The sequence below is a fragment of the Chlamydotis macqueenii genome, chromosome 12 (genome assembly GCF_036417535.1).
Source record: "Chlamydotis macqueenii isolate bChlMac1 chromosome 12, bChlMac1.mat, whole genome shotgun sequence".
Lineage (NCBI taxonomy): Eukaryota > Metazoa > Chordata > Aves > Otidiformes > Otididae > Chlamydotis > Chlamydotis macqueenii.
In genome coordinates this window covers 21171730-21194260 of record NC_141567.1, presented here as the reverse complement: position 1 = coordinate 21194260, position 22531 = coordinate 21171730, and the positions used below count along the sequence as shown (strand labels likewise).

The 22531-nt window shown below is 44.7% G+C and overlaps 3 protein-coding genes across 5 annotated transcripts in view; 1 reads left to right on the top strand and 2 right to left on the bottom strand.

Annotated features, from left to right (window-relative positions):
- Positions 1-2413, bottom strand: part of LRRC49 (leucine rich repeat containing 49) — a 47758-nt gene extending 45345 nt beyond the window's left edge. The window contains exons 1-4 of the mRNA XM_086757277.1: positions 2335-2413; positions 1727-1789; positions 1075-1162; positions 125-322 (exon numbers count right to left, since the gene is read on the bottom strand). Coding sequence (XP_086613403.1) covers positions 125-322; positions 1075-1162; positions 1727-1789; positions 2335-2388 — 403 coding nt within the window. The 5' untranslated portion in view covers positions 2389-2413. The remainder of the gene's footprint in view (positions 1-124; positions 323-1074; positions 1163-1726; positions 1790-2334) is intronic.
- Positions 2414-4269: 1856 nt separating this feature from the next.
- Positions 4270-11600, top strand: LARP6 (La ribonucleoprotein 6, translational regulator). 2 transcript variants are annotated; one of them, XM_086756952.1, is made up of 4 exons: positions 4935-5303; positions 5788-5937; positions 8904-9096; positions 10218-11600. In XM_086756952.1, the coding sequence occupies exons 2-4, from the start codon at positions 5825-5827 to the stop codon at positions 11286-11288; spliced, it is 1377 nt and encodes a 458-aa protein (XP_086613078.1). In that variant the 5' UTR covers positions 4935-5303; positions 5788-5824; the 3' UTR covers positions 11289-11600. The 2 variants fall into 2 exon arrangements, with proteins under 2 accessions (XP_086613077.1, XP_086613078.1); XM_086756951.1 differs by lacking the exons at positions 4935-5303; positions 5788-5937 and adding an exon at positions 4270-4542.
- A 2351-nt stretch (positions 11601-13951) lies between these two features.
- MAPDA (N6-Methyl-AMP deaminase) lies at positions 13952-22286 on the bottom strand. 2 transcript variants are annotated; one of them, XM_086756953.1, is made up of 10 exons: positions 22196-22286; positions 20650-20780; positions 20152-20212; positions 19325-19412; positions 18651-18732; positions 17747-17873; positions 16975-17055; positions 16556-16694; positions 16229-16329; positions 13952-14851 (listed from the first exon to the last, which is right to left on the bottom strand). In XM_086756953.1, exons 1-10 carry the CDS (start codon positions 22253-22255, stop codon positions 14660-14662), a joined length of 1062 nt encoding a protein of 353 aa, XP_086613079.1. In that variant the 5' UTR covers positions 22256-22286; the 3' UTR covers positions 13952-14659. The 2 variants fall into 2 exon arrangements, with proteins under 2 accessions (XP_086613079.1, XP_086613080.1); XM_086756954.1 differs by lacking the exon at positions 22196-22286 and adding an exon at positions 21734-21833.
- Between the last annotated feature and the right edge of the window lie 245 nt (positions 22287-22531).

Genomic DNA, 22531 nt, shown 5'->3' with positions numbered 1-22531 from the left:
CACTTGCTATTCAGTTACACATTCTGACGGCCAGAAGCAGCACACCTTACAGGTCATAACTTTCCAATAAGACACTCAGTTTAAAAGAAAAAAAAAGACTAACAAGAGAAGTTTTCCTTGTTACCTGAAGCATGTGAACTAACACCATGGCTGCTTTGTCGGGATCTGGATTTTGTAGGCGTGTGAACAGAAGACTCGCCAAATCCTGACAAAGAACCTGTATTCTGCTTCAACTCCAAACCAGAGAGTTCTGTCAGACTGGATGGCACTGGAAGATATATCTGCTTATTACGCACCAGAGGGCTTAATACTCTTTGGTCTCCTGTGTGGGGAACAAAACCGAACCACAGAGTTAAATTTACTCCATAATAAATTGCGTAATAGCCCTAAAATCAACCCGTTCTGAACAGCTGTTGGTCTTCATGGCATTTTTTTATTCATTCTGGTAAAAAATAATGATTAAACTGATTTTCTATCCTAACCGATCATTGTTTTGATAAGACAGGCAAGCAGCAGCAGCACTGCGGCAGCAAGTGTTTTGTTTCAAGGCTCTTCCAGGCTTCACCACAGCTAGCAGTGGTATCACCAAACACGTTGCTTTGCAAAGCCAAAAGAAGCACAGCAGGAAAACTCTCTCTTCATAGCAGGGTTCAGAATTATAAACTAAATTTATTTTTATAAATAAATAATTAATAATTTAATAATTTAAATAATTTAAATCTAAACACATTAAAATGTTAAGCATCCAATAAAGTGTTACAGGAGAGAATCGTGTGGCTTCTGAGGGAATGCATAGTAAGGCACTTGACAGATTGTGGCTTTGTAGGTGGAAGAAAGCATCCTCTTCCACAGGTAGAATGAGGGGCAAAAAGCGATGCAACAGGCACCCGCATTAGGCAGGGTAAGGATGGCAGGGTCGGGACGTGAGGCAGCGGTAGTTCTATCGAATTACTGTAGCCAACTAGGAAAGGATGTCGCTCTTACACATTCTAATCATAACACAGTCTTTCTTTACCATCCAGTTAACAAAAAGAGATACAAAAGACAAACAAACCAAACCCATTGGAATACCACCTTGCCTTCCCAAATAGTTTTTTTCCAGATCATGCTGCAGAAGTCTATTGTGGAAAGATGACTGTTCTTTGTTTATCCTGAATTCAAACTGTAACACATTTAAGACAAATGTTAAAGTTTTCAAATGCAGGTAATGTCTTTGCACAGACAAACACAACCTTAGTAACAACAATTCTCAGGAAACTTTGCAAAAGCTTTTAAAAAAAAAAATAATTGCTCCAATAAAAAGAGTATTCATTCTATTAAGATACAATGACTGAAAAGTTTCAGTGTCGGAAACCAAAATTAAAATATGGAAGTTACCAGCGCATTCATCTGCAGTTGACTAAATAAAGAAAAAAAACACCCCACCACCCTATAAGGACTACTGCCATTACAGCAGGAAGAGAAGTACAGATGGAAACATAACAATTTTATATATATATATATATATATAAATAAAATAAAGTTTATGGCAAGCTATAGTACACTCCCATGTATTTACTTTATGTATCTTTAATAAGATGAAATTAATTACCAAAAGACCATCAGATATATTAAGAGTCAACACATTATTAGTAAAAAGGCAATTCCTATCCGAACACATACACATTCCACTGTACCATACATCTGCATTAATTAATAGAACTATTAAAGAAAAGGTAATAATTACCGGTTTGCTTTTATCTGTTATTGATGAGGTCTGGATAACCAGTTGAAGACCACAATTATTAAGCTGAAAGTTGGAAGAAAAAGAAATTGAATGTATGTTTTTCAAAAATGCCTATCAATACAAAAGGTTGAATGCAACCTTTTCTAAAAAAAAACCAATAAAGGTGTTCTCAGCAGCAAAATCTGCCAAGAAAGGAACTGTTTTGCAAGACTGTTATGAAGAATACATCACAGCACTAAGTAACACTAAATAATTTTTAGTTTAAGAAATGCACTGAAAGCATGACTTTCACGGGGATGTTATCCTCATTAAGAAAACAAGCATTTACATTTGAGTTTTTTTTTTTTTTAAGGCAGAATCTGCTGGTCTTTAATGGATTTCTACGACAAAAGGTAGCCCCTCCCTGCCAAACCACCAAAACCAAAGGGCTCACGCACCCCCTTCCCAAAGAACAGCCGGAGCCACACAAATAACGGGCGGGACGCTCCCTCTCGCCAGCCGCGGCACGGGGAAGGCCGGGCCCCCCTCACCCCGCCCGCCGCGAACCCCCGCACCCTGAGGGCTGAGGAGGCTGCCACCCACCCTCCCGCCCCCGCCGCAGCACCTACCGGGCCGGGCGCGGCCCGAGGGCCCCTGCCAGGCCGGCCCTTGCTGGGCACCATCCGCACCTGCTCCCCGCAACGCCTCTCCGCCCTGCGCCCGGCCACCGCCCCTGTCGGAAATCGCTCCGCTGTTACCGGGGAAACCGCCGCTTCCGGGCCGCTCCCGGGGCCGTGCCCAGCGGCGGGAAGCCCAGCGGCGGGAAGCCCAGCGGCGGGAAGCCCAGCGGCGGGAAGCCCAGCGGCGGGAAGCCCAGCGGCGGGAAGCGCTGCTGCTGCTGCCGGCACCTGCCAGCCCGAGCGGCCCCACTGCTGGCAGCGTGTTGACATTGTTCACTTAGTTTTACATTCTCCCGTGGTTACAGATACCGCTTCATCTCTGCTGGTAGTTAAGCATTATAGATCATCGCTGTATTAAAAAAAAAAACAACAAACAAACAACAACTAAACCATTAGCCTGGTAATTTCAATGGAGACCTAACCAACACAGTGTTTGAAATGACATCCATCTTCATCTAGGCTAATTCTTTCAACGTTCTTAGCGTGTGGGTAGCAGACTAGATAACGGCAGTAGGGCTCTTCGAAGAAACGAGCCAAACGTTGATACTGCCAAAGGCCAGCTCTGGTAAAGCAGAAAACCGGATCGAGTGTCCTGTCTTAAAATCAAGTTCACGTAACCTTGACAGAAGAAGTCATCAGATAAACTGAAATTCGGGGTTGGACCTTTAAAGGTCCCTTCCAACTCAAACTGTTCCATGATTCTATGATTCTAAATGTCTTTAACATCACTTAGGTTCGCTGTAGCATAAAACAGCGCTTTGCTCGTAGTGTTCCCAGCCTTGTCCGGCAAACAACTCCCAGGAACTGAAATACAAACCCAGACCCGTGATCCCCGTACGTGTTCTCTCCCAGAACGGGTATTTTGTGCTCGTATTTCTGCTGCCACTGAAATCACTAGCAGAGTGATGCCCAAGACAGTTACAGAATGCTGCTCCATTAGCAGAGGACTAGAGACTTGGTTAGGGAGGCATGCAATCCTATTTCATAAACAAGATGTTTCATTGCTTAAGGCACACTGGAAAAGGAGCCAAACCCACGGAGGCGGAGCGGCAGTTCCCTTGCGTGTTCGAGCCAGCACATCTGGCTCAGGACTGTCTGTCACGGCGCTGGGACAAACTGGCCCCTGAGGGCAGTCTTGCTTTTTTTGCCAATCCAAATTTTTAGGAAGAAAACAGCAAGTACAGTTCAGATGAATTGTACAGACAAAAACAAGGACACCGCAAATGGGGCGGTGACTTCAGGATCCAACCTGCATTTCGCAGTTTGGGTTTGGATAGTGTTGAAAGATCTTCACTGACTGGAGAATGGGTATTTACACGGTAAATTGAAATGCTTTAGATTCTAATCCTGAAAACATGAATGCTAGTTTAATAGCTGAAATAGTCCACTTAAATATAACACAATAGTTTGTAGGTTCAAAACAAATCAATGTGTAAGTGTTGCGGAAACGGGGCCTCTCTATTTTTGTAAGCTCTTACTCGTGAACATTTTTATTCTAAGTAACACGTGGAATTGTAGAGGAATGCTGTACAAAAATAACATACACACAGTCCTGTCCTTGTTCACTCCGTTTTCTTGTTTCCAAATCTCACGCTCGGCATTTCAAACCCCACTTACCCCAGCGTAACCTTTCTGGATCTCTTAAAAGGCAACGCCGTGGTTAGGAGACAGCAGCGCTGCCCCAGGGCTGGACAAGGGGCGCTGCTCCTCGGTGAGGAGCGTTGTTTGCTGTTGAAATAAAAGCAATCTCCATTCCATCGTCAACGAGGAAGAAATTTTAACCGGAGGGGTGGCCTGGGCGGAGGGACAGAACCGGGACCGCCCGGGGGAGGGGAGCGGGCAGCGCCGCCTCAGCGGGAGGGGAGGCGAAGGGAGGGGTGGCGGCTGTCGCAGCCCGGGGCTCCGCCGCGGCGGCGGTGGGCTGAGCCCGCCCAGCGCCATGGCCCAGCGGCAGCCGGACGCCCCTGCGGACCCCGGGGCCGCAGGCCCGGAGCCGCCGGCGGGGAGCGGCCCCGCGCAGATCCGAGTGGCCATCCAGGCGGCCGGGGAGGAGGACGAGGAGGAGGACGAGGAGGAGGGCGGCGATGCGCCGTGCCCGGCCGCGCGAAGCGGTGGCAGCTGCAGCGAGGAGGACTCGGGGCGGTGCGGGCGCTCCAGGTGAGCCTGCCGGGGCACGGGCAGGGCGGCGGCGGCAGGGAAGGGGTCCCGGCCGCAGGGAAAGGGCCCCGCCGGCGGCCGCCTCTCCCTGCAGGCCTGGCTGTGCGGGGCGAGGAGCGCGGCCGCCGCCCACACCCGCCTAACGGCGCGGCCACGGCTGATGCAACGCCGGCGGGGCGGGAAGCCAGAGGCGGGAAGCCAGGGGCGGGAAGCCTGAGGCGGGAAGGCTGAGGCGGGAAGCTCCGCGGCGGGGACAGGGGGCGCGGAGCGGGAGGTGGCGGGGCGGTGGTGCCCCCGGCGCTGCCATTTCACTGCCTGTTAGAGAAAGGGTCGGGGCGGGTTGGCGTCATGGTTTGGGTGGTTGGCTGTTTTTTTTTTTCTCCGTTTGGCTTTTACTGCGTAGAACCGTAGCGGTTTTCTTTAGCAGAATTAAGACATGGGCAAGCCGACCTGTTCTACGGCTTTGGAAACAACCAGACATGAAATAAAGACCAGTTTAAATGCAGAAGTAACTACGGCTTTATCGTCTACCCTACTGTCGGGCAGTGCCAAGAGTGTTGTCTGTGTTTAATATTAAGTCGCAGGGATTATTACTGATGCCTGAAGTTGCTTTGAGGCCTACCGGCATCTCTTGTTTGTGAAGCAATATCCGGGATTTTTGTGCCAGAAAACTGCACGGAGACAAAGCTCGCTAGCTGCACTTCATCTTGTGCTTTGTACAGAAGCTGCACATGCAGTAATGAATTCAGTCACATAAAGATGTAGGTACAGTAGCATGAAATTCAGCATTCTGTTGGAAGATCAGTTGATTGGAACTGACTCGTATCCAGCAGTGACTCAGAATGGGCTGCAGTGCGTGATTTTAAGTTACAGAGGAGTAGTTGGGGAGGGGGGATTTTCTGCTGTGGCCGGAGCTGTCAGCTATGCGCTACAGAAACAGGAGGTGAGCACAGCAAAGTGTTTAAACTGAGTCTACTTAGTCTTTCCACAATCATATGTGACTTATATTTTTATACATCAAATGTGCACAGCAGTCTACAATGCTGCGATTACTGATTTCTTACAATGCTGCGATTACTGATTTCTTAAATGCAGAATATTAATTTTGTTTACATTTCTTTGACAATGTTACTTGTGTAAGAGCTTCTAGCCCTGGCCTAGACTAGAAAAAAGGGAGGGTATTTTTTCAAGTTTTGTAACACATAACAGCTAACCCTTAAATGCCACTTATTTAATCCTCTGCAGTAGGTGCTATCTTCAGAAATGTTTGCTGACAGTGCTGATGTATATTCAGTTCTTGTGGAGGTTGCCTTTTTGTAAATGGCCTCTTCCTGATGCAGGGAAGGCCAGAGGTATTGCCCTGGAGAGAAGTATAAAGTTCTACATCAAACATAGGTGAGTGGAGTTCACACAGGCTTCTGCCAGTTACGCGTCACCTTCAGCTAAGAATTTACTTTCGGGAATGCAACATCTGATAGGAGCTTACTTACCCAAAGATTCAGAAAATTGTCAGTGATGGTCTGAAACTCTCCAGCTGAGCTAGCAGACAATTTTGGTTTTTTTCCCCCCTCAATTTCTAGGTTTTATAACTTAAGGAATTAAAACCATTTCCTCATGGTCAAGATACCACAGTTTTTTGGTAGATCTCAGTATTTGTGACATTCAGTCCTCAGACATTTAGCTGCCAGATACTTCAGAAAAATCTTCAGACTGTTTATAACAAACAGGTGGTTCTCCTATGCATAAAGTAAAGCTATTCTTGCTCAACCTAAGTTTATTTTGGATGCAGACAGATACAGGAGAATCTGAGCTTGAATGTTGTCAGTCTAAAATATGATGTTTCACAATAGAAATTGAAATTTAATGATTGCTGCAGCCACACGCCCCATTAGTAGGCACCCAGTATTGTATCCACCAGCTTTTGTTAACAGGCTTGCACAGCCTTTGAGTGGTTGTCCTCTTGGGACATCAACTTCATGCCGTAAGTTATATTGCCACATAGTGCTTTTTCATACAATACCGTACTCTTTTCGAGACTCAGCAAAAATTTGTCGAAAGAGTAGACTCTGTCCAGACAATTTAATATATTGTTCGTGCATTTTGATATTTAAAACCCAGCATGTATTCTCTGTGCGGATAAGTGTTTAGTTTCTTCTGTGGCTAATAGCCAGCCGAGTCACCATGTTAAAAGGGTGTTTTTTAGTCTGTCCTAGCTGTTAGGCATATCTGTCACAAAGGTCTGAATAAATGAATAAGTATATGAAAGTTTGAATAACTACTAGGCTGCCTTTTTTTTTTTTTGTCCACTCACATTGATTTTTCACCTGCCTTTGTAGTAGATTTGATACCCTAGAGGTATGGATTGTTACTATGAGTTAATATGGAGCTAGGTGCAAATTTCTGCATTGCTGTAGGTGGAATTTGGGCTCTGTTGTAAGAGCCCAAAAGATTTTGTAAAAGCTGAACTGTCTGTCAAATATAGAAATCATATATAGTTCATGCTGTGACCAATATTTAATTTAGAGAGGTGAAATGAGACCCGTTTCACTCCGATACAGTGTGCTAAGGCTGTAAGTAAGGATAGTACTGATCTTTGCAAACATGCAGTTCGTTTGTACTTTTTCCCAAGCATGGTGCTCCATTTTCTTTCCATCTGAACCTTCCAGATACCTGCAAATGTCTGTACTAACAAATCCTCTAAAAAACCTGTAAGCTCCATCCTGAACTGAAGGTAAGCTTTCCTTAGCAGAGTATGGATCCGTAAAAATGCTGAAATGTTCCCAGTTTCTTGTCCCCACACTAGTTCTGAATTGGTAGTGAAGGAAAAATGAGAAATAGTGGGGTAAGGGAATATAATTAATTAAAATTAAACACTTAATTTTGTTTTTTCTTCCTTCTGAAACCAGCACCCACAGGTGGCCATTAAATGTTTTTTACTATCTTAATCATAACTTCATCTATTATCCTCCACCTCTGGTATCGTCAAATAACTGCAATTCTTTTTTCTTGCTCTTTCACACTTTTCATTCCTTTGATCTGTACCCCATTAAGTGGCTGGGGAGATTTTAACAAGGAGAGTTCTAGGACTGTGTGAGTATCCGTGTACATCTGATGTGTTGCCCTGTCATCAGAATAACTCTGCTAAGTAAATAAATTGTTAGCTTCAAAAAGCCAAGTCCCAGAGAACTGCTGTAACTTGTCACACCCGGGAGCACGTTCCCTGCACAGAGCCCGTTAACCTGAACGCGTACAGCAAGCGCCCGCCTAGGCACGGGCGGCGTGGCAGGCAGCGTTCAGATCACCGTCTCCAGTTTGCCTCTGGGACAAAACTGCACACGGCAAGGCGATTCAGTAGCCTGCATCCCCCCTGCCCGATTGCACTCCGAGGACTTTAGTGTGATGCCTGCTCCCTCTAGGACAATTTTAGGAAAACGCGTAGCTCCTTTTTTGTTGCTGGGGTACGTGGAAGACCAAATCTATAAAATCTAGGGAGCTTAGTGGATGATTTATAATTTTTTATAATATAAACTTCCATGATGGTCCCACAGCAAAACTAGACTGCTAACCAGCTTTAAAAAAGCGCCTGGCTTATGTAGAGTTAGCTGTAGTCTGTGGGTGAACTATTTGCCTCAATGCTAGATAACAGTTTAAACGGTCGTGTGTATTTCAGCAACAAACATGCTGCTGTAACTCTGTGCGGCAAGAAGTTTCTCTCGAATCCATGGCTGCAGTATCTTTTCTGGAATAGGATGCTCAGTAGTGCTCCATTTTCCACAGATACCTAGACAAACACAGTGGGACGTGAGCATGACTTCTTAGCAGCCCACATGTGTGTGCATGTACAGCTGTTCTGAGATACTGGCTCCTGCATTCTCGCAGTGACGAGGCTTGAGAAATCATGGTTGGATCAGGTGGGAGTATTCGTTCACCGGTGTGTGACACTACTCATGAAGGACATAAGTGTCAAGCCTGTGTTTAATAGCGTCGTACTGAAAAACAGAACACTGTCACTGGAGGAACTTTGTGTAGCCCCAAGTGCCTGTGCACCGGCATTTCATGTTTTGGTGTAGGATTTGAGTTGGCAGAGTGTTTTCAAGAGACTAGCGTGCATGTCTCGTTGTCCTGCACTGAGACCACCTTTTGCAGTGAGCTCGGGAACTTGACTTCTTACGCTGCCTGGAAAGCTTCATCCTCCGAGCTGGCCTCCCGCCTCAGGTGGGTAGGGCGATACCTGTTCAGTGCCTACTTGCACCGGAAGTTGGAATCAGCATTACAGTTGCGCCTTTTGACTTTGAAAGACTATTTGAATCTACTAATAGGAGATGAAGATCTGTTAATGAAATGATTTAACTGTTTTCCAGTGGTGGAGAAAATGATGACGACTCTGACCAGAACTGGAAACCACCAGAAAATGACCTGATCCAGAAGTTAGTAGCACAGATTGAGTATTACTTCTCAGATGAGAACCTTGAGAAAGATGCCTTCCTGCTAAAGCACGTGAGACGAAATAAGATGGGCTATGTCAGCGTTAAACTCCTCACTTCTTTCAAGAAGGTAAGCTAATTTTTTAAGACTTGAAGTGCCTTCTGTAAGCCTGATGAATCTAAAAACATTAGGAGAGATGAGATGAAAATAACTTATTTTACACAGGCAGTTTTACAGTCATCGTCTTTATCTGCGTCTCTCAGGGGTGACTCGGTTTTGATGTGATGGTTAGGTCTGTGCTCATCCAGAATGTCAATTGCTGAACTGGTTCATGATTGGCTGGTGAAATCATAGGCTTTTAAGCAACTACACTTTTAAATTATCGTTCTGGGAGAGAGCGGGCATAGTAAATGGGACACTGGATAAAATTCCTTTCTAGATCAGCTACTCATGAGTAGCTAAGTAGTCCTGGTAAGGTTACTTTCTCATCTCTGAGAAAGGATGGTGAATCTGACCTTTGCAAATGTATGGAGATCCAAAAATTAAAAGTAGTAGAAAATGTCTGGTAACTGAAGTAACTTAAAGCTGAGGTCGGTTTTATTATTTTTTTTTTTTAACCTTAGGAACTCCTATGTAAATACACGTATGTATTTCTAAAATTACATTAGAAACACTTTGTCAAGATTCTAAGTCTGACAGTTTTACCGAGCTATTCAGTCTAGAAGTTAAGGCACTCCCATTTTCTTCAGACCGCTTCAAACAGATTCTACCGGTAACAGAAACTCTTAAAAACACTCCTTGGAAATGGGGAAGTTTGGGTTTTTTTCTGAGATTTTTGAGGGAGGATAAATCAGTTCAATAAAATGAGGTCCTAAAGTTGGCAAAACTACTTGTTTGGCAAATGTAACAAAAGCAGACCCACAGAACATGCGTTTTGGTCCTGGTTCGGACCTAGATACGGAGTGACCGAACATCACATGAGTAGGCTTTAAGCTAAAGTAATGACTTTCAGTTTGAGATTTAGTGTCAGTTCCTATTTTCAGTAGATCCAACAGGACATGAGCTTTACAGGAGCTCACTGATGTCCATTATAGCAGGAAAACTGTTTACTTTTTCACCCAGGTCTGCTACATGGAGCTTAAATCCAGGTTCCTGTTTTTAGACTGGAGCCTGTGTCTGCCTTAAACTTTCTGTACTTCGTTTGAGCGGGTTTGATCAGTTGTGCTGCTTAACCCGTGTCTGTCTTCAAGGTGAAACACCTTACCCGTGACTGGAGAACCACAGCCTATGCACTGAAGTACTCGGACACGCTTGAGCTCAATGACGATAACAAAAAGGTTAGGAGAAATACTCCAGTTCCAGTATTTCCCAGTGAAAACCTCCCTACCAGGATGTTACTAGCGTATGATATCCACATGATGTCTGAGCTGCAGGCTCTGAACAAACAAGAAAATGGGTGCATGCAAGAAAGGGTAATGGAGCATCTCCTCAAAGCCTTTGTAACTTTTGGTGTCATCTCATCAGTTCGTATTCTCAAACCTGGTAGGGATCTGCCACCCGATATCAGGAGGGTCAGCAACCGGTACACCCAACTGGGAACTCAGGAGTGTGCAATTATAGAATTTGAAGAAGTAGATGCTGCCGTACGTGCTCATGACTTCATGTGTGCTGAAAAGAAAGAGACCGGCATGAAAGTTGTCCTCATAGGCACGAAACCTCCAAAGAAAAAAGTTCCTAAAGACAAGAACCGTGATGAAGATGCCAGCAAGAGTCTTAAGAAGGCTAGATCCCTTAATAAGAGAGTTGAGGAACTTCAGTTTGTTGGCGATGAATCCTCAGCAAACAGCTCTTCTGACCCAGAGAGTAATCCTACGTCACCACTGTCAGGTCGCAGAAGTACTGCAACAAATTCCGCGAGTAATTTGAGCCCCATCGTTCACCCAAACAACCATTTGAGTCCTAACGTGTCACCCAGGTCGAGTCCTTGGAACAGTCCATCTTCACTAAGAAAAGTAACCAAAAAGTCTCCGCTGGCCGAAGACAGCAAGCTTAATCTGAGCACTAGCCCTGAAATTCCAAGGAAATGCACAGATTATTCTTCAGACAGCAGCGTCACTCCTTCTGGTAGCCCCTGGGTACAGAGAAGAAAAGCTCAAACTGTAACGCAAGAGAAGAGTCCCGTCAGTAGCCCCTCGTTAGCTCGGAAAATACAAAATGCAGACGGTCTGCCCGTAGGGGTGCTGCGGCTGCCTAGAGGTCCTGATGGCACTAAAGGATTCCACAGCGGATGTGACAGAAGGAAGGTTATGAAGAATGAATAAATAATTCTTAAAAAAACCAAAACCCCAAACCTCACAAGTCAGTAAACTGCTTTTGTTCAAGCCTGGTGAAAAATTGTCACTTGAGTGGCTAAGTCAGTATTTAATTTTAAAGTATTTTGTATTCATATAGAGAATTTATTATTTGTATATTTATATATTCACTTAACAGAGTCGCAGAACAGTGAGGCTGGAAGGCATCTCTGGAGATCGCCCAGTCCAGCTCCTGTGCTCAAGCAGGGTCACGCAGGGTTTTGAGTGTCGGCAGGGACGGGGGCTCCCCAGCCTGTCTGGGCAGCGCGCTCCCACCTTCAGCCAGCCACACAGGAAAGAGCATTCCTTATCTTCGGGTGGAATTCCCTGTGTGCCAGTTTGTGCCCCTTTTCCAGTTACTGGGTGTCGCCGAGAAGAGCCTAGCTCCATCTCCTTTACTCCTTCCCATCGGATATTGAAAAACACCCTGAGTCTTCTCTTCTCCAGTCTCAACAGCTCCAGCTTGCTCCGTGAGAGACGCTCCAGACACACTTACCTAATGCAATGCCCTTATTGGTGGTGGTATTTTAAAAATTTATTAGTGTGAAATGCCTAAATACTGGAACAAGCATGTAAGTCAGTCGTATAACTACATTACTTGCAATGCTGTGATCCACAAGAGCAGTGTGTTCAGCGGTTGTGTGACGATACGCTGTGGCGTTACCAGTCAAATCGTAAGGTACAGAGGTTTTGAAGACTTTCTGTGGTTGTCTCAAAAGGAATGCTGAGAAACTTAAGCTTCTGTGAGCGGCTGCTCTCTGCTTGCATACATCTCTGAAGACACTCTGCTGTAGAGTAGGACCAAAGCCTGCGTTTTCGTGCGGTGTGGCTAAGACTGAGCATCGAAGGCTGTTCTGTAAGGGTTATCTCATATACTCAGCTGGAAATAAACAAAAATATTAACTCTGTCTAAATCTATTTTGTTTACTTTAAAAATAAATTGAGCTGCACCTGGAAAGATACTTAAACCTCATATCATATGAAATTCTACAAACAGTTACTTGGAATTTCTACTGCCTTGGCGGGGGGAATGGTCCTCTGCCCCATGCCTGATGGTTACTTCAGCGGTGGTGCCTCTCTGGGACTGTATGTCACAGCCGTTTTTATACGCTATCCCAAACTAACCAACGGTTATCTCGCTGTTAACGCAGAATTTATCAAGCAGGCTCAGCGAGAAGTGCTCAAAATGAACTATAATCCTACCTGAGGCCAAAGAAGGAACCTCTGCAGTTTTACTTACAAAGGTTACACTCCTGAAAGCCAGCCCAGCGCTAGTAAGGAGGTCAGGTTTCAGCTTCCAAGGGACAGCTTGGGAACGGTGCACAACCAAGCTCTAATCAGACGACCCCGTAACTCCGGATTACCTCTAACAGCGCTGTTCTGCTGTGTGTCCAGAACGCAGTTGTTCCATTCATAATCGGGGGAGGGTTTTTTAATTACAAAGCCATGCAGCATCCGTGCGTTATCACGTACAACTGTTTGGGGCAGTACTACAACGGGTGCAAGGCAGTATTCTGAAGACAGGCAGAACCAATGGAAATACTGAGAACTGTATCTAATAGGCCATAATGTTAAAAAACGCTGGTTTTACACCTGACAGATAAAACAAACACTGAGCATGACCCCTTAGTAAATAAACAAGTTGACAGTTTTTCTTTGCTGATAAACCAAACACAGTATGTTTTGAAGAGTTACTAAGGGCCATAACCTGTAAAGATACTGTAAAACTTATTTTAGTGTAGACGCACTTGTCCTGAGACCAAGATACACGTAATACAACATTCCAAAAAGCTGCTCAACCTGTCCTTAGAGAGCTTGTCAGTAAGAAAGGAAAAAGAATACATTTGTAATAATAATTATTTTTGTAGAAAAAAAATACAAACTTGATCAAACAGCAAGTGATAATACAACTTGATCAACAAAAGATAACGTGGTTGGTGAAACTCTTTGGACAGTAATTTAAAGTAGTGTTTATAAATGAGGCAGGAGGTCTTATTCTGAGTTCAGATAAGAACATATAACACTGCAGTTCTGCTTCACATAATTTCCTCCATCTCCATAAGAAATGTTTTCTGCTTGGTCAATGTTCTCTGGAAACCTCAAGTAGCCCCACAGACACAGCAGCTTATTTGCTATCCTCACCTTCTCCTCCACCCGCCGCCCTTTTTTCCTTTTCATTTCCTATTGCCACTTTGGGGCCAGAACAACCACTTTACGCTGATTTTATTTTAGAAGTCCAAACCAGAAATACAGCTTTTTGTATCATTGTACTTACATTCAATATTCCTTGTGGAGCCCAGACTGTTTGTTTAACTAATCCACGTGAAAACGTTCTTGGTACGAAATGTATCACTGGACGCTTCCTACACCGGGGAGCAAATATCTAGTAGCAGATACTGTTGCACGTGTACATGGCTGTACATTTTGTATCTCACTGTCAAAACATACCTGCGCCGAGACACGCGGGGTGAAGCCTGTGGCTGCCTGGCCCAGGGAGCACCGTGGCGGTCAGAGCAGCAGCGGTGCCGCGCAGACAGCAGGTCTGCTCCGGGCTCTCACAGGTATCGAACCCCGCGGCAGGGCGTACCTGCTTCTCTGCTGTAGATCGCAAACACGCGTACACACGTGAAGCCGTGGTTTCGAAAACATGGAGGTTGAAGTTAATTTTATTGCTTTTTTACAGAAACAAAGAGCATTTCTAAAAAGCATTTTAAGAACGACACCATCTCCCCCAAGGAGCTCAGTTTGCTGCAGCATTCGCTGAGCGCATCAACAGGCACCACCACACAGGCGACACAATCCACAGCAGGCTGCAGTCGTACGTGTGCGCCAATAAAACCACATGCAATACTTAATTCCGTTGAGACAAATTTTATTTCATTCTCCCTGAGTTTGTTTCTGCCTTCACATTCAATCAATTGCTCAAAACTTGAGTAATACAAACCCCAAATACACACACCGTAGACACAAACTGCCTGGCGTGATGTTGCCAAGAGAGATATTCTAAACCCTAACAGGTGTGCCGTTCTTCTGTTCTCACTCTCAAATGTTTGTAGGATGACATATTGCAGATATTTAAAAAAAAAAGTTGTATCAACTGGAGAGAAACTATACGATGACACACCGGGAATTTCAGGCACTGGTTGAGTGCCCTTCCCAACTACGAAGGAACATTTACTTCTGTCCCCACTACCAAAGGATGCATTCAGGCTGTCTTCATCTTGCACAGGCACAGTTTACGGGCTGGATTTATAAACCTGGAGCCTAAAAAAAGCCAGGGACTTTTTAAAAAATGCTTATTAACTAAGCTAACACACCCAAGCTGCTCAGAACAAGTGTGATCAATCAAACAGAGCTGGCTTCAGCCGACACCACTGTTCCCTGAGCTTTGCTTTTACTACGCTTGGAGAAAAGATGTAGTTGATTGCTTCATAGGACAGATCCCACATCTGCGATCGAGTCAGATTAAATGTTTTTGCAACCAGCTCGTATTCTTGCGATAGATCTGTTGCAAAGACGCCTTTATCATCAGTCTGGAGTTAAATTGAAAGAAAAGAAAAAAAAAAAAATTTAAGTTAGTTCCTCTGCATCAAAAAGGCATTTGTCTCACACACAACCCAGTTTTATCTTGCTGTTTCACATTTTATTCCATGGTTCTTTCATCTGCTGGTAATTATTTCATACTTTATTTGCCCTGTTTTCACTCAAAATTAATAAATTATTCAAACATACAAGAAAATATCTTAAAGTGACGGCACAATTTATCAAGAAAATAGGATCTCCTATTGAAATTTCTAGAATGACGGCTGTCAAGTGGTGCATACACACAAGCCACGTCAGTATCTGCATGTCTCCTTACTTCCCTTTCCCCCTTCCTCAGATGTGGGAACGAGAGCGCGCTCTGTATTCCTGCATCACCAGGGAAGAAACCGCCTCATCCACCACACTTGGTGTCAGCCAGAACAACTTCTTGGTCCTGCCTGAAGTACCAGGCTAGCACCAAAAACTCACGATCAAAAGCCACCTAAAGATTGTTCATCTAAAAGGAGCCAGTTCAGATTATTTAGGGGTTACTGAGATTCCCCGCCTGCTGCTCGGAGTCCTTGCGTCCCCACAGAGAAGAACGCCAGCTCTATCCCGTTAATCCTAAGGCGCCGTGGTATCTCCTCCTTCCACTGCTCTTGTTCTCACAGGCCTTTGGGAAAACCTGCATTCTTACATGACTTCATTGGCTGGCTAGACTTTTCACAACTGAAAAGCTCTGGAATAATCTCTGATCGTGAATTGTTTTTCACCTAATACAACGGGGATCAGACTCAGTAATAAATACTCTCTGCATTAAAGGCTGGAGGCTCATGTGACTAACAAGCACAACGCCCTAATGTGACTAATATGTGCACACGCGGACAATGCTACAAATTACAGGGTTAAACCAACAGGACCATAGAAACATCCCGCCAACGCCAGCCAAAGTACTGGGCACCTCGGCAGCTAGGGACCTTAATTCGCTGTCCAGAGAACTCAAGAACCCTCATCCAACACAATAAATACCCAGGGAAGCACCAGCTCACGTGCGAGCATTGGACCAGTATGTTCAAGAGAAAGCTGTCAGTATGCAAAGGGTTAAGAAGTTCATTGCATGGCGTGATCGGCATAGCTGATCCTCTTATCTACACAGAAAAAGAAAGAGATCTTGCTTTACAGCAAAACCAGGAGAAATACTAGAAATTCCCGTTTGTTTACAAGCGCTTCCCAAACAGAGCATGATGATTTCCTGTAAGCAGATGATTTGCTGCAAGGTCAGAAATCGTTAGTAGGTCAGCTCTGATCCATAAAAGGAGAGATCCCTCTCCAGCGTCACGCCAGCTTGGCTCTTTGCCTAAATACGTGGCTAAAACCAAAAAGCTTACACAGAGCACTGCAGGGTGGCCCATGCTGTACCAGTATCCAAAATGGTGTTTGTCACAGGAAGGCACTGTCTGAGTTTTGATGTTTGATGTCATGCAAAGTTCTAAGGGGAAAAAAAAGAAGAAACAGGGAAGTATATAAAAATGAAAGACATGTTTTAGGCATATTAATTGACTTATTTCTGTCTCTGAATGAAAAATAAGTTCAGGTATTGTTGTCTCCTTGACTTTCTATGCTTCAAATATTTGGTAATACCTTCTGAGGAAAGCTTGGTAATCCATTTCTTCCTAACAGCCGGCTGGGTATGCAATTTAGGGAGCTTTCCTTACCAATAGGTATATGATTCTGGCGAACCAGTGGCACTAACTCTTCTGAACCTGTTGTTGCAGAGTTGAGAAATGTTCCATGGCCAATTCGGTCAGGAGGCAGGCCCAGGAGAATTTTGGTCTCCTCTTCTTGATTTGGAATCTAGAGGGTATGTATTTTACATTCTGTCAAGGCAGCATAAACCAGCACAGTAAATAATTAAAACAGACTTCAAGTTCTATTTTCACAGCATCTCTTACCCAAAAGAAAGTGTGAGTGAGACTAAATATCTCCACTACTACCCTGTCAAGAAAGTAGAGGCGCACGGAAGTGACTCTCAACTTGGAATTACAAACCGGTGTTGTTCTGCTGCACCAAAGGTAATTTTAGTTTCATCCAGGTGGGAATTACAGAGAAGTACCAAAATAAAGAAAACTTTTACCTCTGAAAGATGTAATGCCAGCTTTAGACCTGCTTTCTTTGCTTCTGAGAGCGGTTCAAAAAAATCTTGACCATGTCCTGCCTTGAAGACAGAAACACACCACCGTTCGACAGCTTGTTTTACAAAACTCGGCCTATTACAATAATTAAGAAGCCTAGCGATACCAAAATGCTTAGTTCAAATACAGTTACACTTGAATTTTTTTTTTTTCCCGTTACTTGAGTTTTGAATGCAGCAAGTCACACAATGTTCTGCTACATGGGCACAATTGACACCAACTGGTCGAACGTCAGTAGTTCAGAGGGTGCCCAGCACTGACGAGCCAATTGTCTTGATATTTAGATTTTTTTTCTACGGCTATCACCTAGAGCCATTGCACTTCAACTTGACAGCGACCCTCAAACAGTTCTGCTCTCTTAATACGTAGTAAGCATTTGGTGCAGCTACACAAAACTTAAACCAGTGTCAACTGGCAGTGTTATTTAACTTGCCTCAACCACTCAGTCCGACTGGGACGCTTCCCAGACAAACGCTACTTTCCAGTGGCTCTTTCTTCAGTGTCATATATTAATCTACTGATTCTTTGTTACAGTGTCTGTCCCTCACAGCAACAAGGGATTACTCTGGTATCAAGATAACGAGCAATCCATTCAACCTAGCAACAAACGTAGGACAAAATCTTGAAAGAGCAAAGTGTGATTAGAACCGCTTGCTGTTACAAAACGTTTTATATGTATCTTCAAGAACAGATCAAAATAAAAGAAAAACTTACGGTGGGATCACCACTGAGGTCAAGTCCTACTACAACCCCATCAGTGGAAAGAAGAAACTCTTCAGCAAGTTTAACGGTCTGCTTAGCAACTGCTGGGCCACCTCTTCTATTTATTGCTATTAGCAATCTAAGACAGAAATGTACGTGTCAAATACAAGCTGTAGTATCAGAAGACTAACACATCTACAGCAACAAAAATGGCACTTCACATCCTTCACAGCTGAGAACAACGAATACTTGTACAGGAAACTGTTCAAGGAATGAAGGTACCAAAGGGCAGGGGACAGAAAGCAGATAAATACGCCTGCGAAACGCTGCGGCCGTGGTGAGAGGGAGGGCAGGGAACACCGCACTGCTCACCTGCTGCCTGCGCTGCCAGGCGAGCAGCCTCTCAGAGGTGCACACATGAAGAATGCGAATTCTCCAGCTTCTGCAAATAAATCTAACCAGGGTTGCTACTGGGAGCGTTAACGAACAGGCAAGCAGACTGTCTCCAAGCAACCACGCACATCTCTGAAACTTTTCTGCCGGTAAGGACTACCTCTCCTTTACAGCAGGTTGCCTGTACGGCTACTCAAGCAAAATCTTTGCAAGGAGTCTAGGCTGTGAAAAAGGAGTCTTTAAGGTGACTTCTATAAAATCCACTGCTTCTCCTGAAAACGCTGCCGAGAACAGACAGTGTTAAGCTGAAAAGTTTTACGCGCTTTCATTCTCTGTCAGTAAAAGGGAAGGTAAAATTTCAAGTTTCCATATGAATTACCTGTTTCCACTCCATGCAATCTAAATTAAGCACAATTTTCTTCCCTACACTGATGGTTCGTTGTGAACCTCTTTGCTAACCACAACCGAGCATCAGACTAGACAAAACCCTGAAAAACAGAGGTATTCCATGTGCTTTATTTACCTTACATCTATATCCAAGCCTTCTTCTTTACACTGCTTTATACCCTCAAGTACAGTTTCAACATACATCCTTTTGGTCATACCTACAAACACACGTACACATTTGGAATAAACACATTGAATTAATTTTATTACATTGCAGATCCAGCTCTCTGGCCTCCTAAATTTCATTTTGCACCTTTGGTTCTAGACCACAGTCTTCTAATCTATATAGGTTTAATTCTGTTTAAAAATAGAGCTTTACTTTGAAGCATATATTTGAATTAAGCCTCCTCCTAAGCATCTGAAAGAAAGAAAATAACTTAGTGCGAACCAGAGAGTGGCAACAGGACTTCTCTTATGTATTTCTATTAAACCACATCTAAAATAAAACAAAAAAAAAGTAACAAAAAGAAAACAGGTCAGCTAATAAAAGTATTAGCACACTCAGATGTCATACTAAAGCAAAAAACTCAAATTCTTGGGCAGTAGAGTCATAACCAACACATTTTTGTCCTTAAAAATCTAATAGTGAAGTGACATGTTTTCACACAGCGAAATCTTTGCTTTAATATTGAAAGTATATTTTTATTGACCCAATTAAATTTGACATTACTTGTTATTAATGCAGTCTTACCTAAGTTTTATAGCACATCAGACTTGTAAACTAAAAACCAAAACCAGAACAGACTGTACCTGTGGACTTCTCTTCTCTAGGAGTGCTCCTCAGTTCCAGATACTTGACACCATCATCAGCAAACTCCTTAATAACATCTTTAGTTATCTGATCAAGAAACAGCGTACACGACATCATGAGAGGAATGCTCATAATTGGTTATATTTTCCTTCACAACTGAAAGGCCCAGGTATCTTTTGGCGTGAAACGCTTGCAAAATGTTCAGGCCCTGTGTGTTTTTTGCGCTCTCCATCTCTGGAAACACCACCCCACCAAGGGGACCTTCAGTTCCGGTTGGGAGAAATGAGAATTTCCTTGTCTGAACAAGAACAGCCCTCGGCTGGTGCAGTCATAAACCCGTCCACAGTTACCGTACCGTTCTGTAAGTTTAACAGGCTGCCTAAAAGCCCCTTTAAAGGAGGAAAGAGAACACCACAGCACTTTCTGCTCCCTGTTTCGATCACACAGCCATTCTCCTTGACAGTTCTGTAATCTTTGAGGTGAACAAAGGGCAATCCTAGTTCCGCTGTTTTGGTACATAATGAACCAAAGACTATGGTAAATCAAAGCTTTGGTAACAACAAACAGACATCACATTTTTAAGAAATTATCAGTCCAAGCATCTGAGTGGTCATAACGACCACCATACTGGAAGCTCACGGCTTTAACAAAAATTAAAAGTTATATAAAATCCTGTGTTTCCAAATTAATGTGTTTTATAATTATAATTCTGACCTCCAATTGAAGGGACTATCGCCGATACTGTTACCTGGAACCCAATGCCGTTAATCTAATTGTGACTGTGTGTACTGCTTGCTCATTTTAAGTGAACTTTTAATTAACTTACCAGTAAAATATCTTCAGGCCTAGTGGTAATCTGATAGATGATCTGAAACATCTGAAAACATCTGAAATAAAAAAGTTAAAAAAAAAAAATACATCCACACTTTGGAAACACGTATTCACTATGCTTAGTTACCAGCTGGCAGCTTAAAAAACACAGACCATCTGAACGGCCATTTCTGATTTTAGGTGCTAACAATGTATTTGCAACAGAAATGAGCTTTTTATAAGCACAAAGGAAAACACGGTTTCCAAAAAAAGGAAACTATACAAGTCAGTTTTCTCTGAAGAGTGAAAATTTTCAATCCTTTAAAAAGGGGATTTATCAAACATCTAAGAAATTATTGCATAAATACAAGCAGCAAAAAATCTCAGAGGGTGTACTGTAACTAAACCTGGAACAGGCATTTTCTGCAGGCAGTGGGTAAGGCCATACATTTCTGTTTAGAACTTAATTAGAAGACACTGGGTAAACGTTCATCACACACACGCGTACACTCACTCCTCTAAGGTTCTTTTCTTCCCTTTGTCAATCACAGTCATCCCATTCTGGATCTGCAGGTATGGCTTCTGGGACATAAGTTTCCTCATCGTGGCAGAACTGATACAGCCGTTCAAATGAGCATGAAGTTCCTAGAGAAAAAATAAAATTCTGTCCAGTGAAAAGGATGTGAAATGGTTTGTATTACCATTTTTGCATCCTACATTACTGTGTCACTCTGAGTTTGAAAACAAAATGTTATATCTCTGCGTTTGGCTAATAACTATTTCCTCTGGCGTTTGGATGCACTGGCTCCACTGCCGCTGGCACCGGGCGGGATCCCAGCTGGCTCAGGCCAGGCAGCTCTCCAGCTCACTGCCGCAGCACTGCGATTTGAGGGGAGGGGGAAGCTGCCTCGGCGTTACTAAAAGCATCGTAAGGATTCAAGAACTCTTTTCCCATCCACTGCGGTTAAATGTATGTGTACATTGTTCAAAACCAGCAACATCTGTATATCCACTCACCTTTCTTTTTTTCTTCCTTTGAAGTTTTAACTCGCACCAGAAATCCAGCCAGGCGCTACCTCTACCCATTAACGGCAACGGGAGTAATTGCCCTGCTTTGTTCAAGATTGCTTTCTGCCTGACTTTCTCTTGCCAACCTGCCCTTGGGGTCCACACCTGCCATCCTCAGCCCCATCCCTCGCCTCTTAGGATCTCTTGGCTCCTGACACATGGAGCAGCTCCCCAGTGCCCTCCCAACTCCTTCAAAATGGACCTGCAAAGCATCTGCCGTGTTTCCTACCCCCTTGCCCTCTTTGAACGCATCCCTTCTCACTCAGGAAAAAAAAAAAAAAGGAGAAATATTACTTTACGCTTTTGACTGGAAAAGGTGTTGAAAGTGTATCTCCTTCAAGATTCAATTTTAAGTTTGTGAAGTATTATGTTTCCGATTTCTATTTTGAAGTCTTACGCTCGCAAGCAAAGGAAAAGGGGTCAGATTATTGTAAAATGTGAACACGCCCACGTCCAAGTGGCTGCTTACCACTTCAAGCCAGGGATGCGTTAACACTACATTAAATTTTTCAGTCTTACAAGTGAAATACCTCACAGAAGGCAGCTAGGCGTTAAACATAAACGCTGAAAAACATCGCAATGAGGAGCTGCAGTTTCGGTCGGGCACTGGTGCGAGCTCTCCGCCGCAGTACGTGCCGTTTGCGGGTCCGTGAGCCCCGGCGGGGAGCAGCGATAAGCCGGCGGCCAGGCGTAGCAACGGGCAGGGCAGATAGGCCGGGAGCTGGGGGCACACCCTTGGGGCACGGGGAAAGAACGGCCGGCACGGACTGACCGCTCGGGGCAGAACTAGGCAAAACAGGGCAACATACGAAAATGAACACCGCGCTCAGGTGAGCCGACTGCAGGCTCGGACGCCAAGAACGGCAAGCAAGCCGGGCAGGCAAACAGCCGCCGCGTTCTGCGGGACAAAGCACCTGAAAAAGCGCGCGTTTGGTAAAATCTCTGAGAAGACAGCAGCCCCCCGCCCGCGCCCGCCCGCCCCCGCCGCTCACCACTTTGGGCAGCCGCCGGTAGAAGCGCAGCTCCCCGTCCCGCTCCCGCTCGGCCGCCATGACGGCTGTGCCGGCGGAGGGCGGGCTGCGGCCCCGGTCACCGCGGCCGCTCCGCCCCGGCGGGGGCCGGGCCTGCGCCTGCCCCTGCCCCTGCCCCTGCCCGCTCCACGCCCCGGGGCCGGGCCGGGCTGGGCTCCCCTCCCCTCCGCAGCCACCCGTGCGCGGGAACGCGGGTGCGGCAGGAGCGGCGGCGAGGTGACAAACCAGCCCACGGGCGACGGGCGCCATCACAGCTTCACGGTCAGGTTTAGAGGCGCCGTCGGGGTTTTCCGAGCG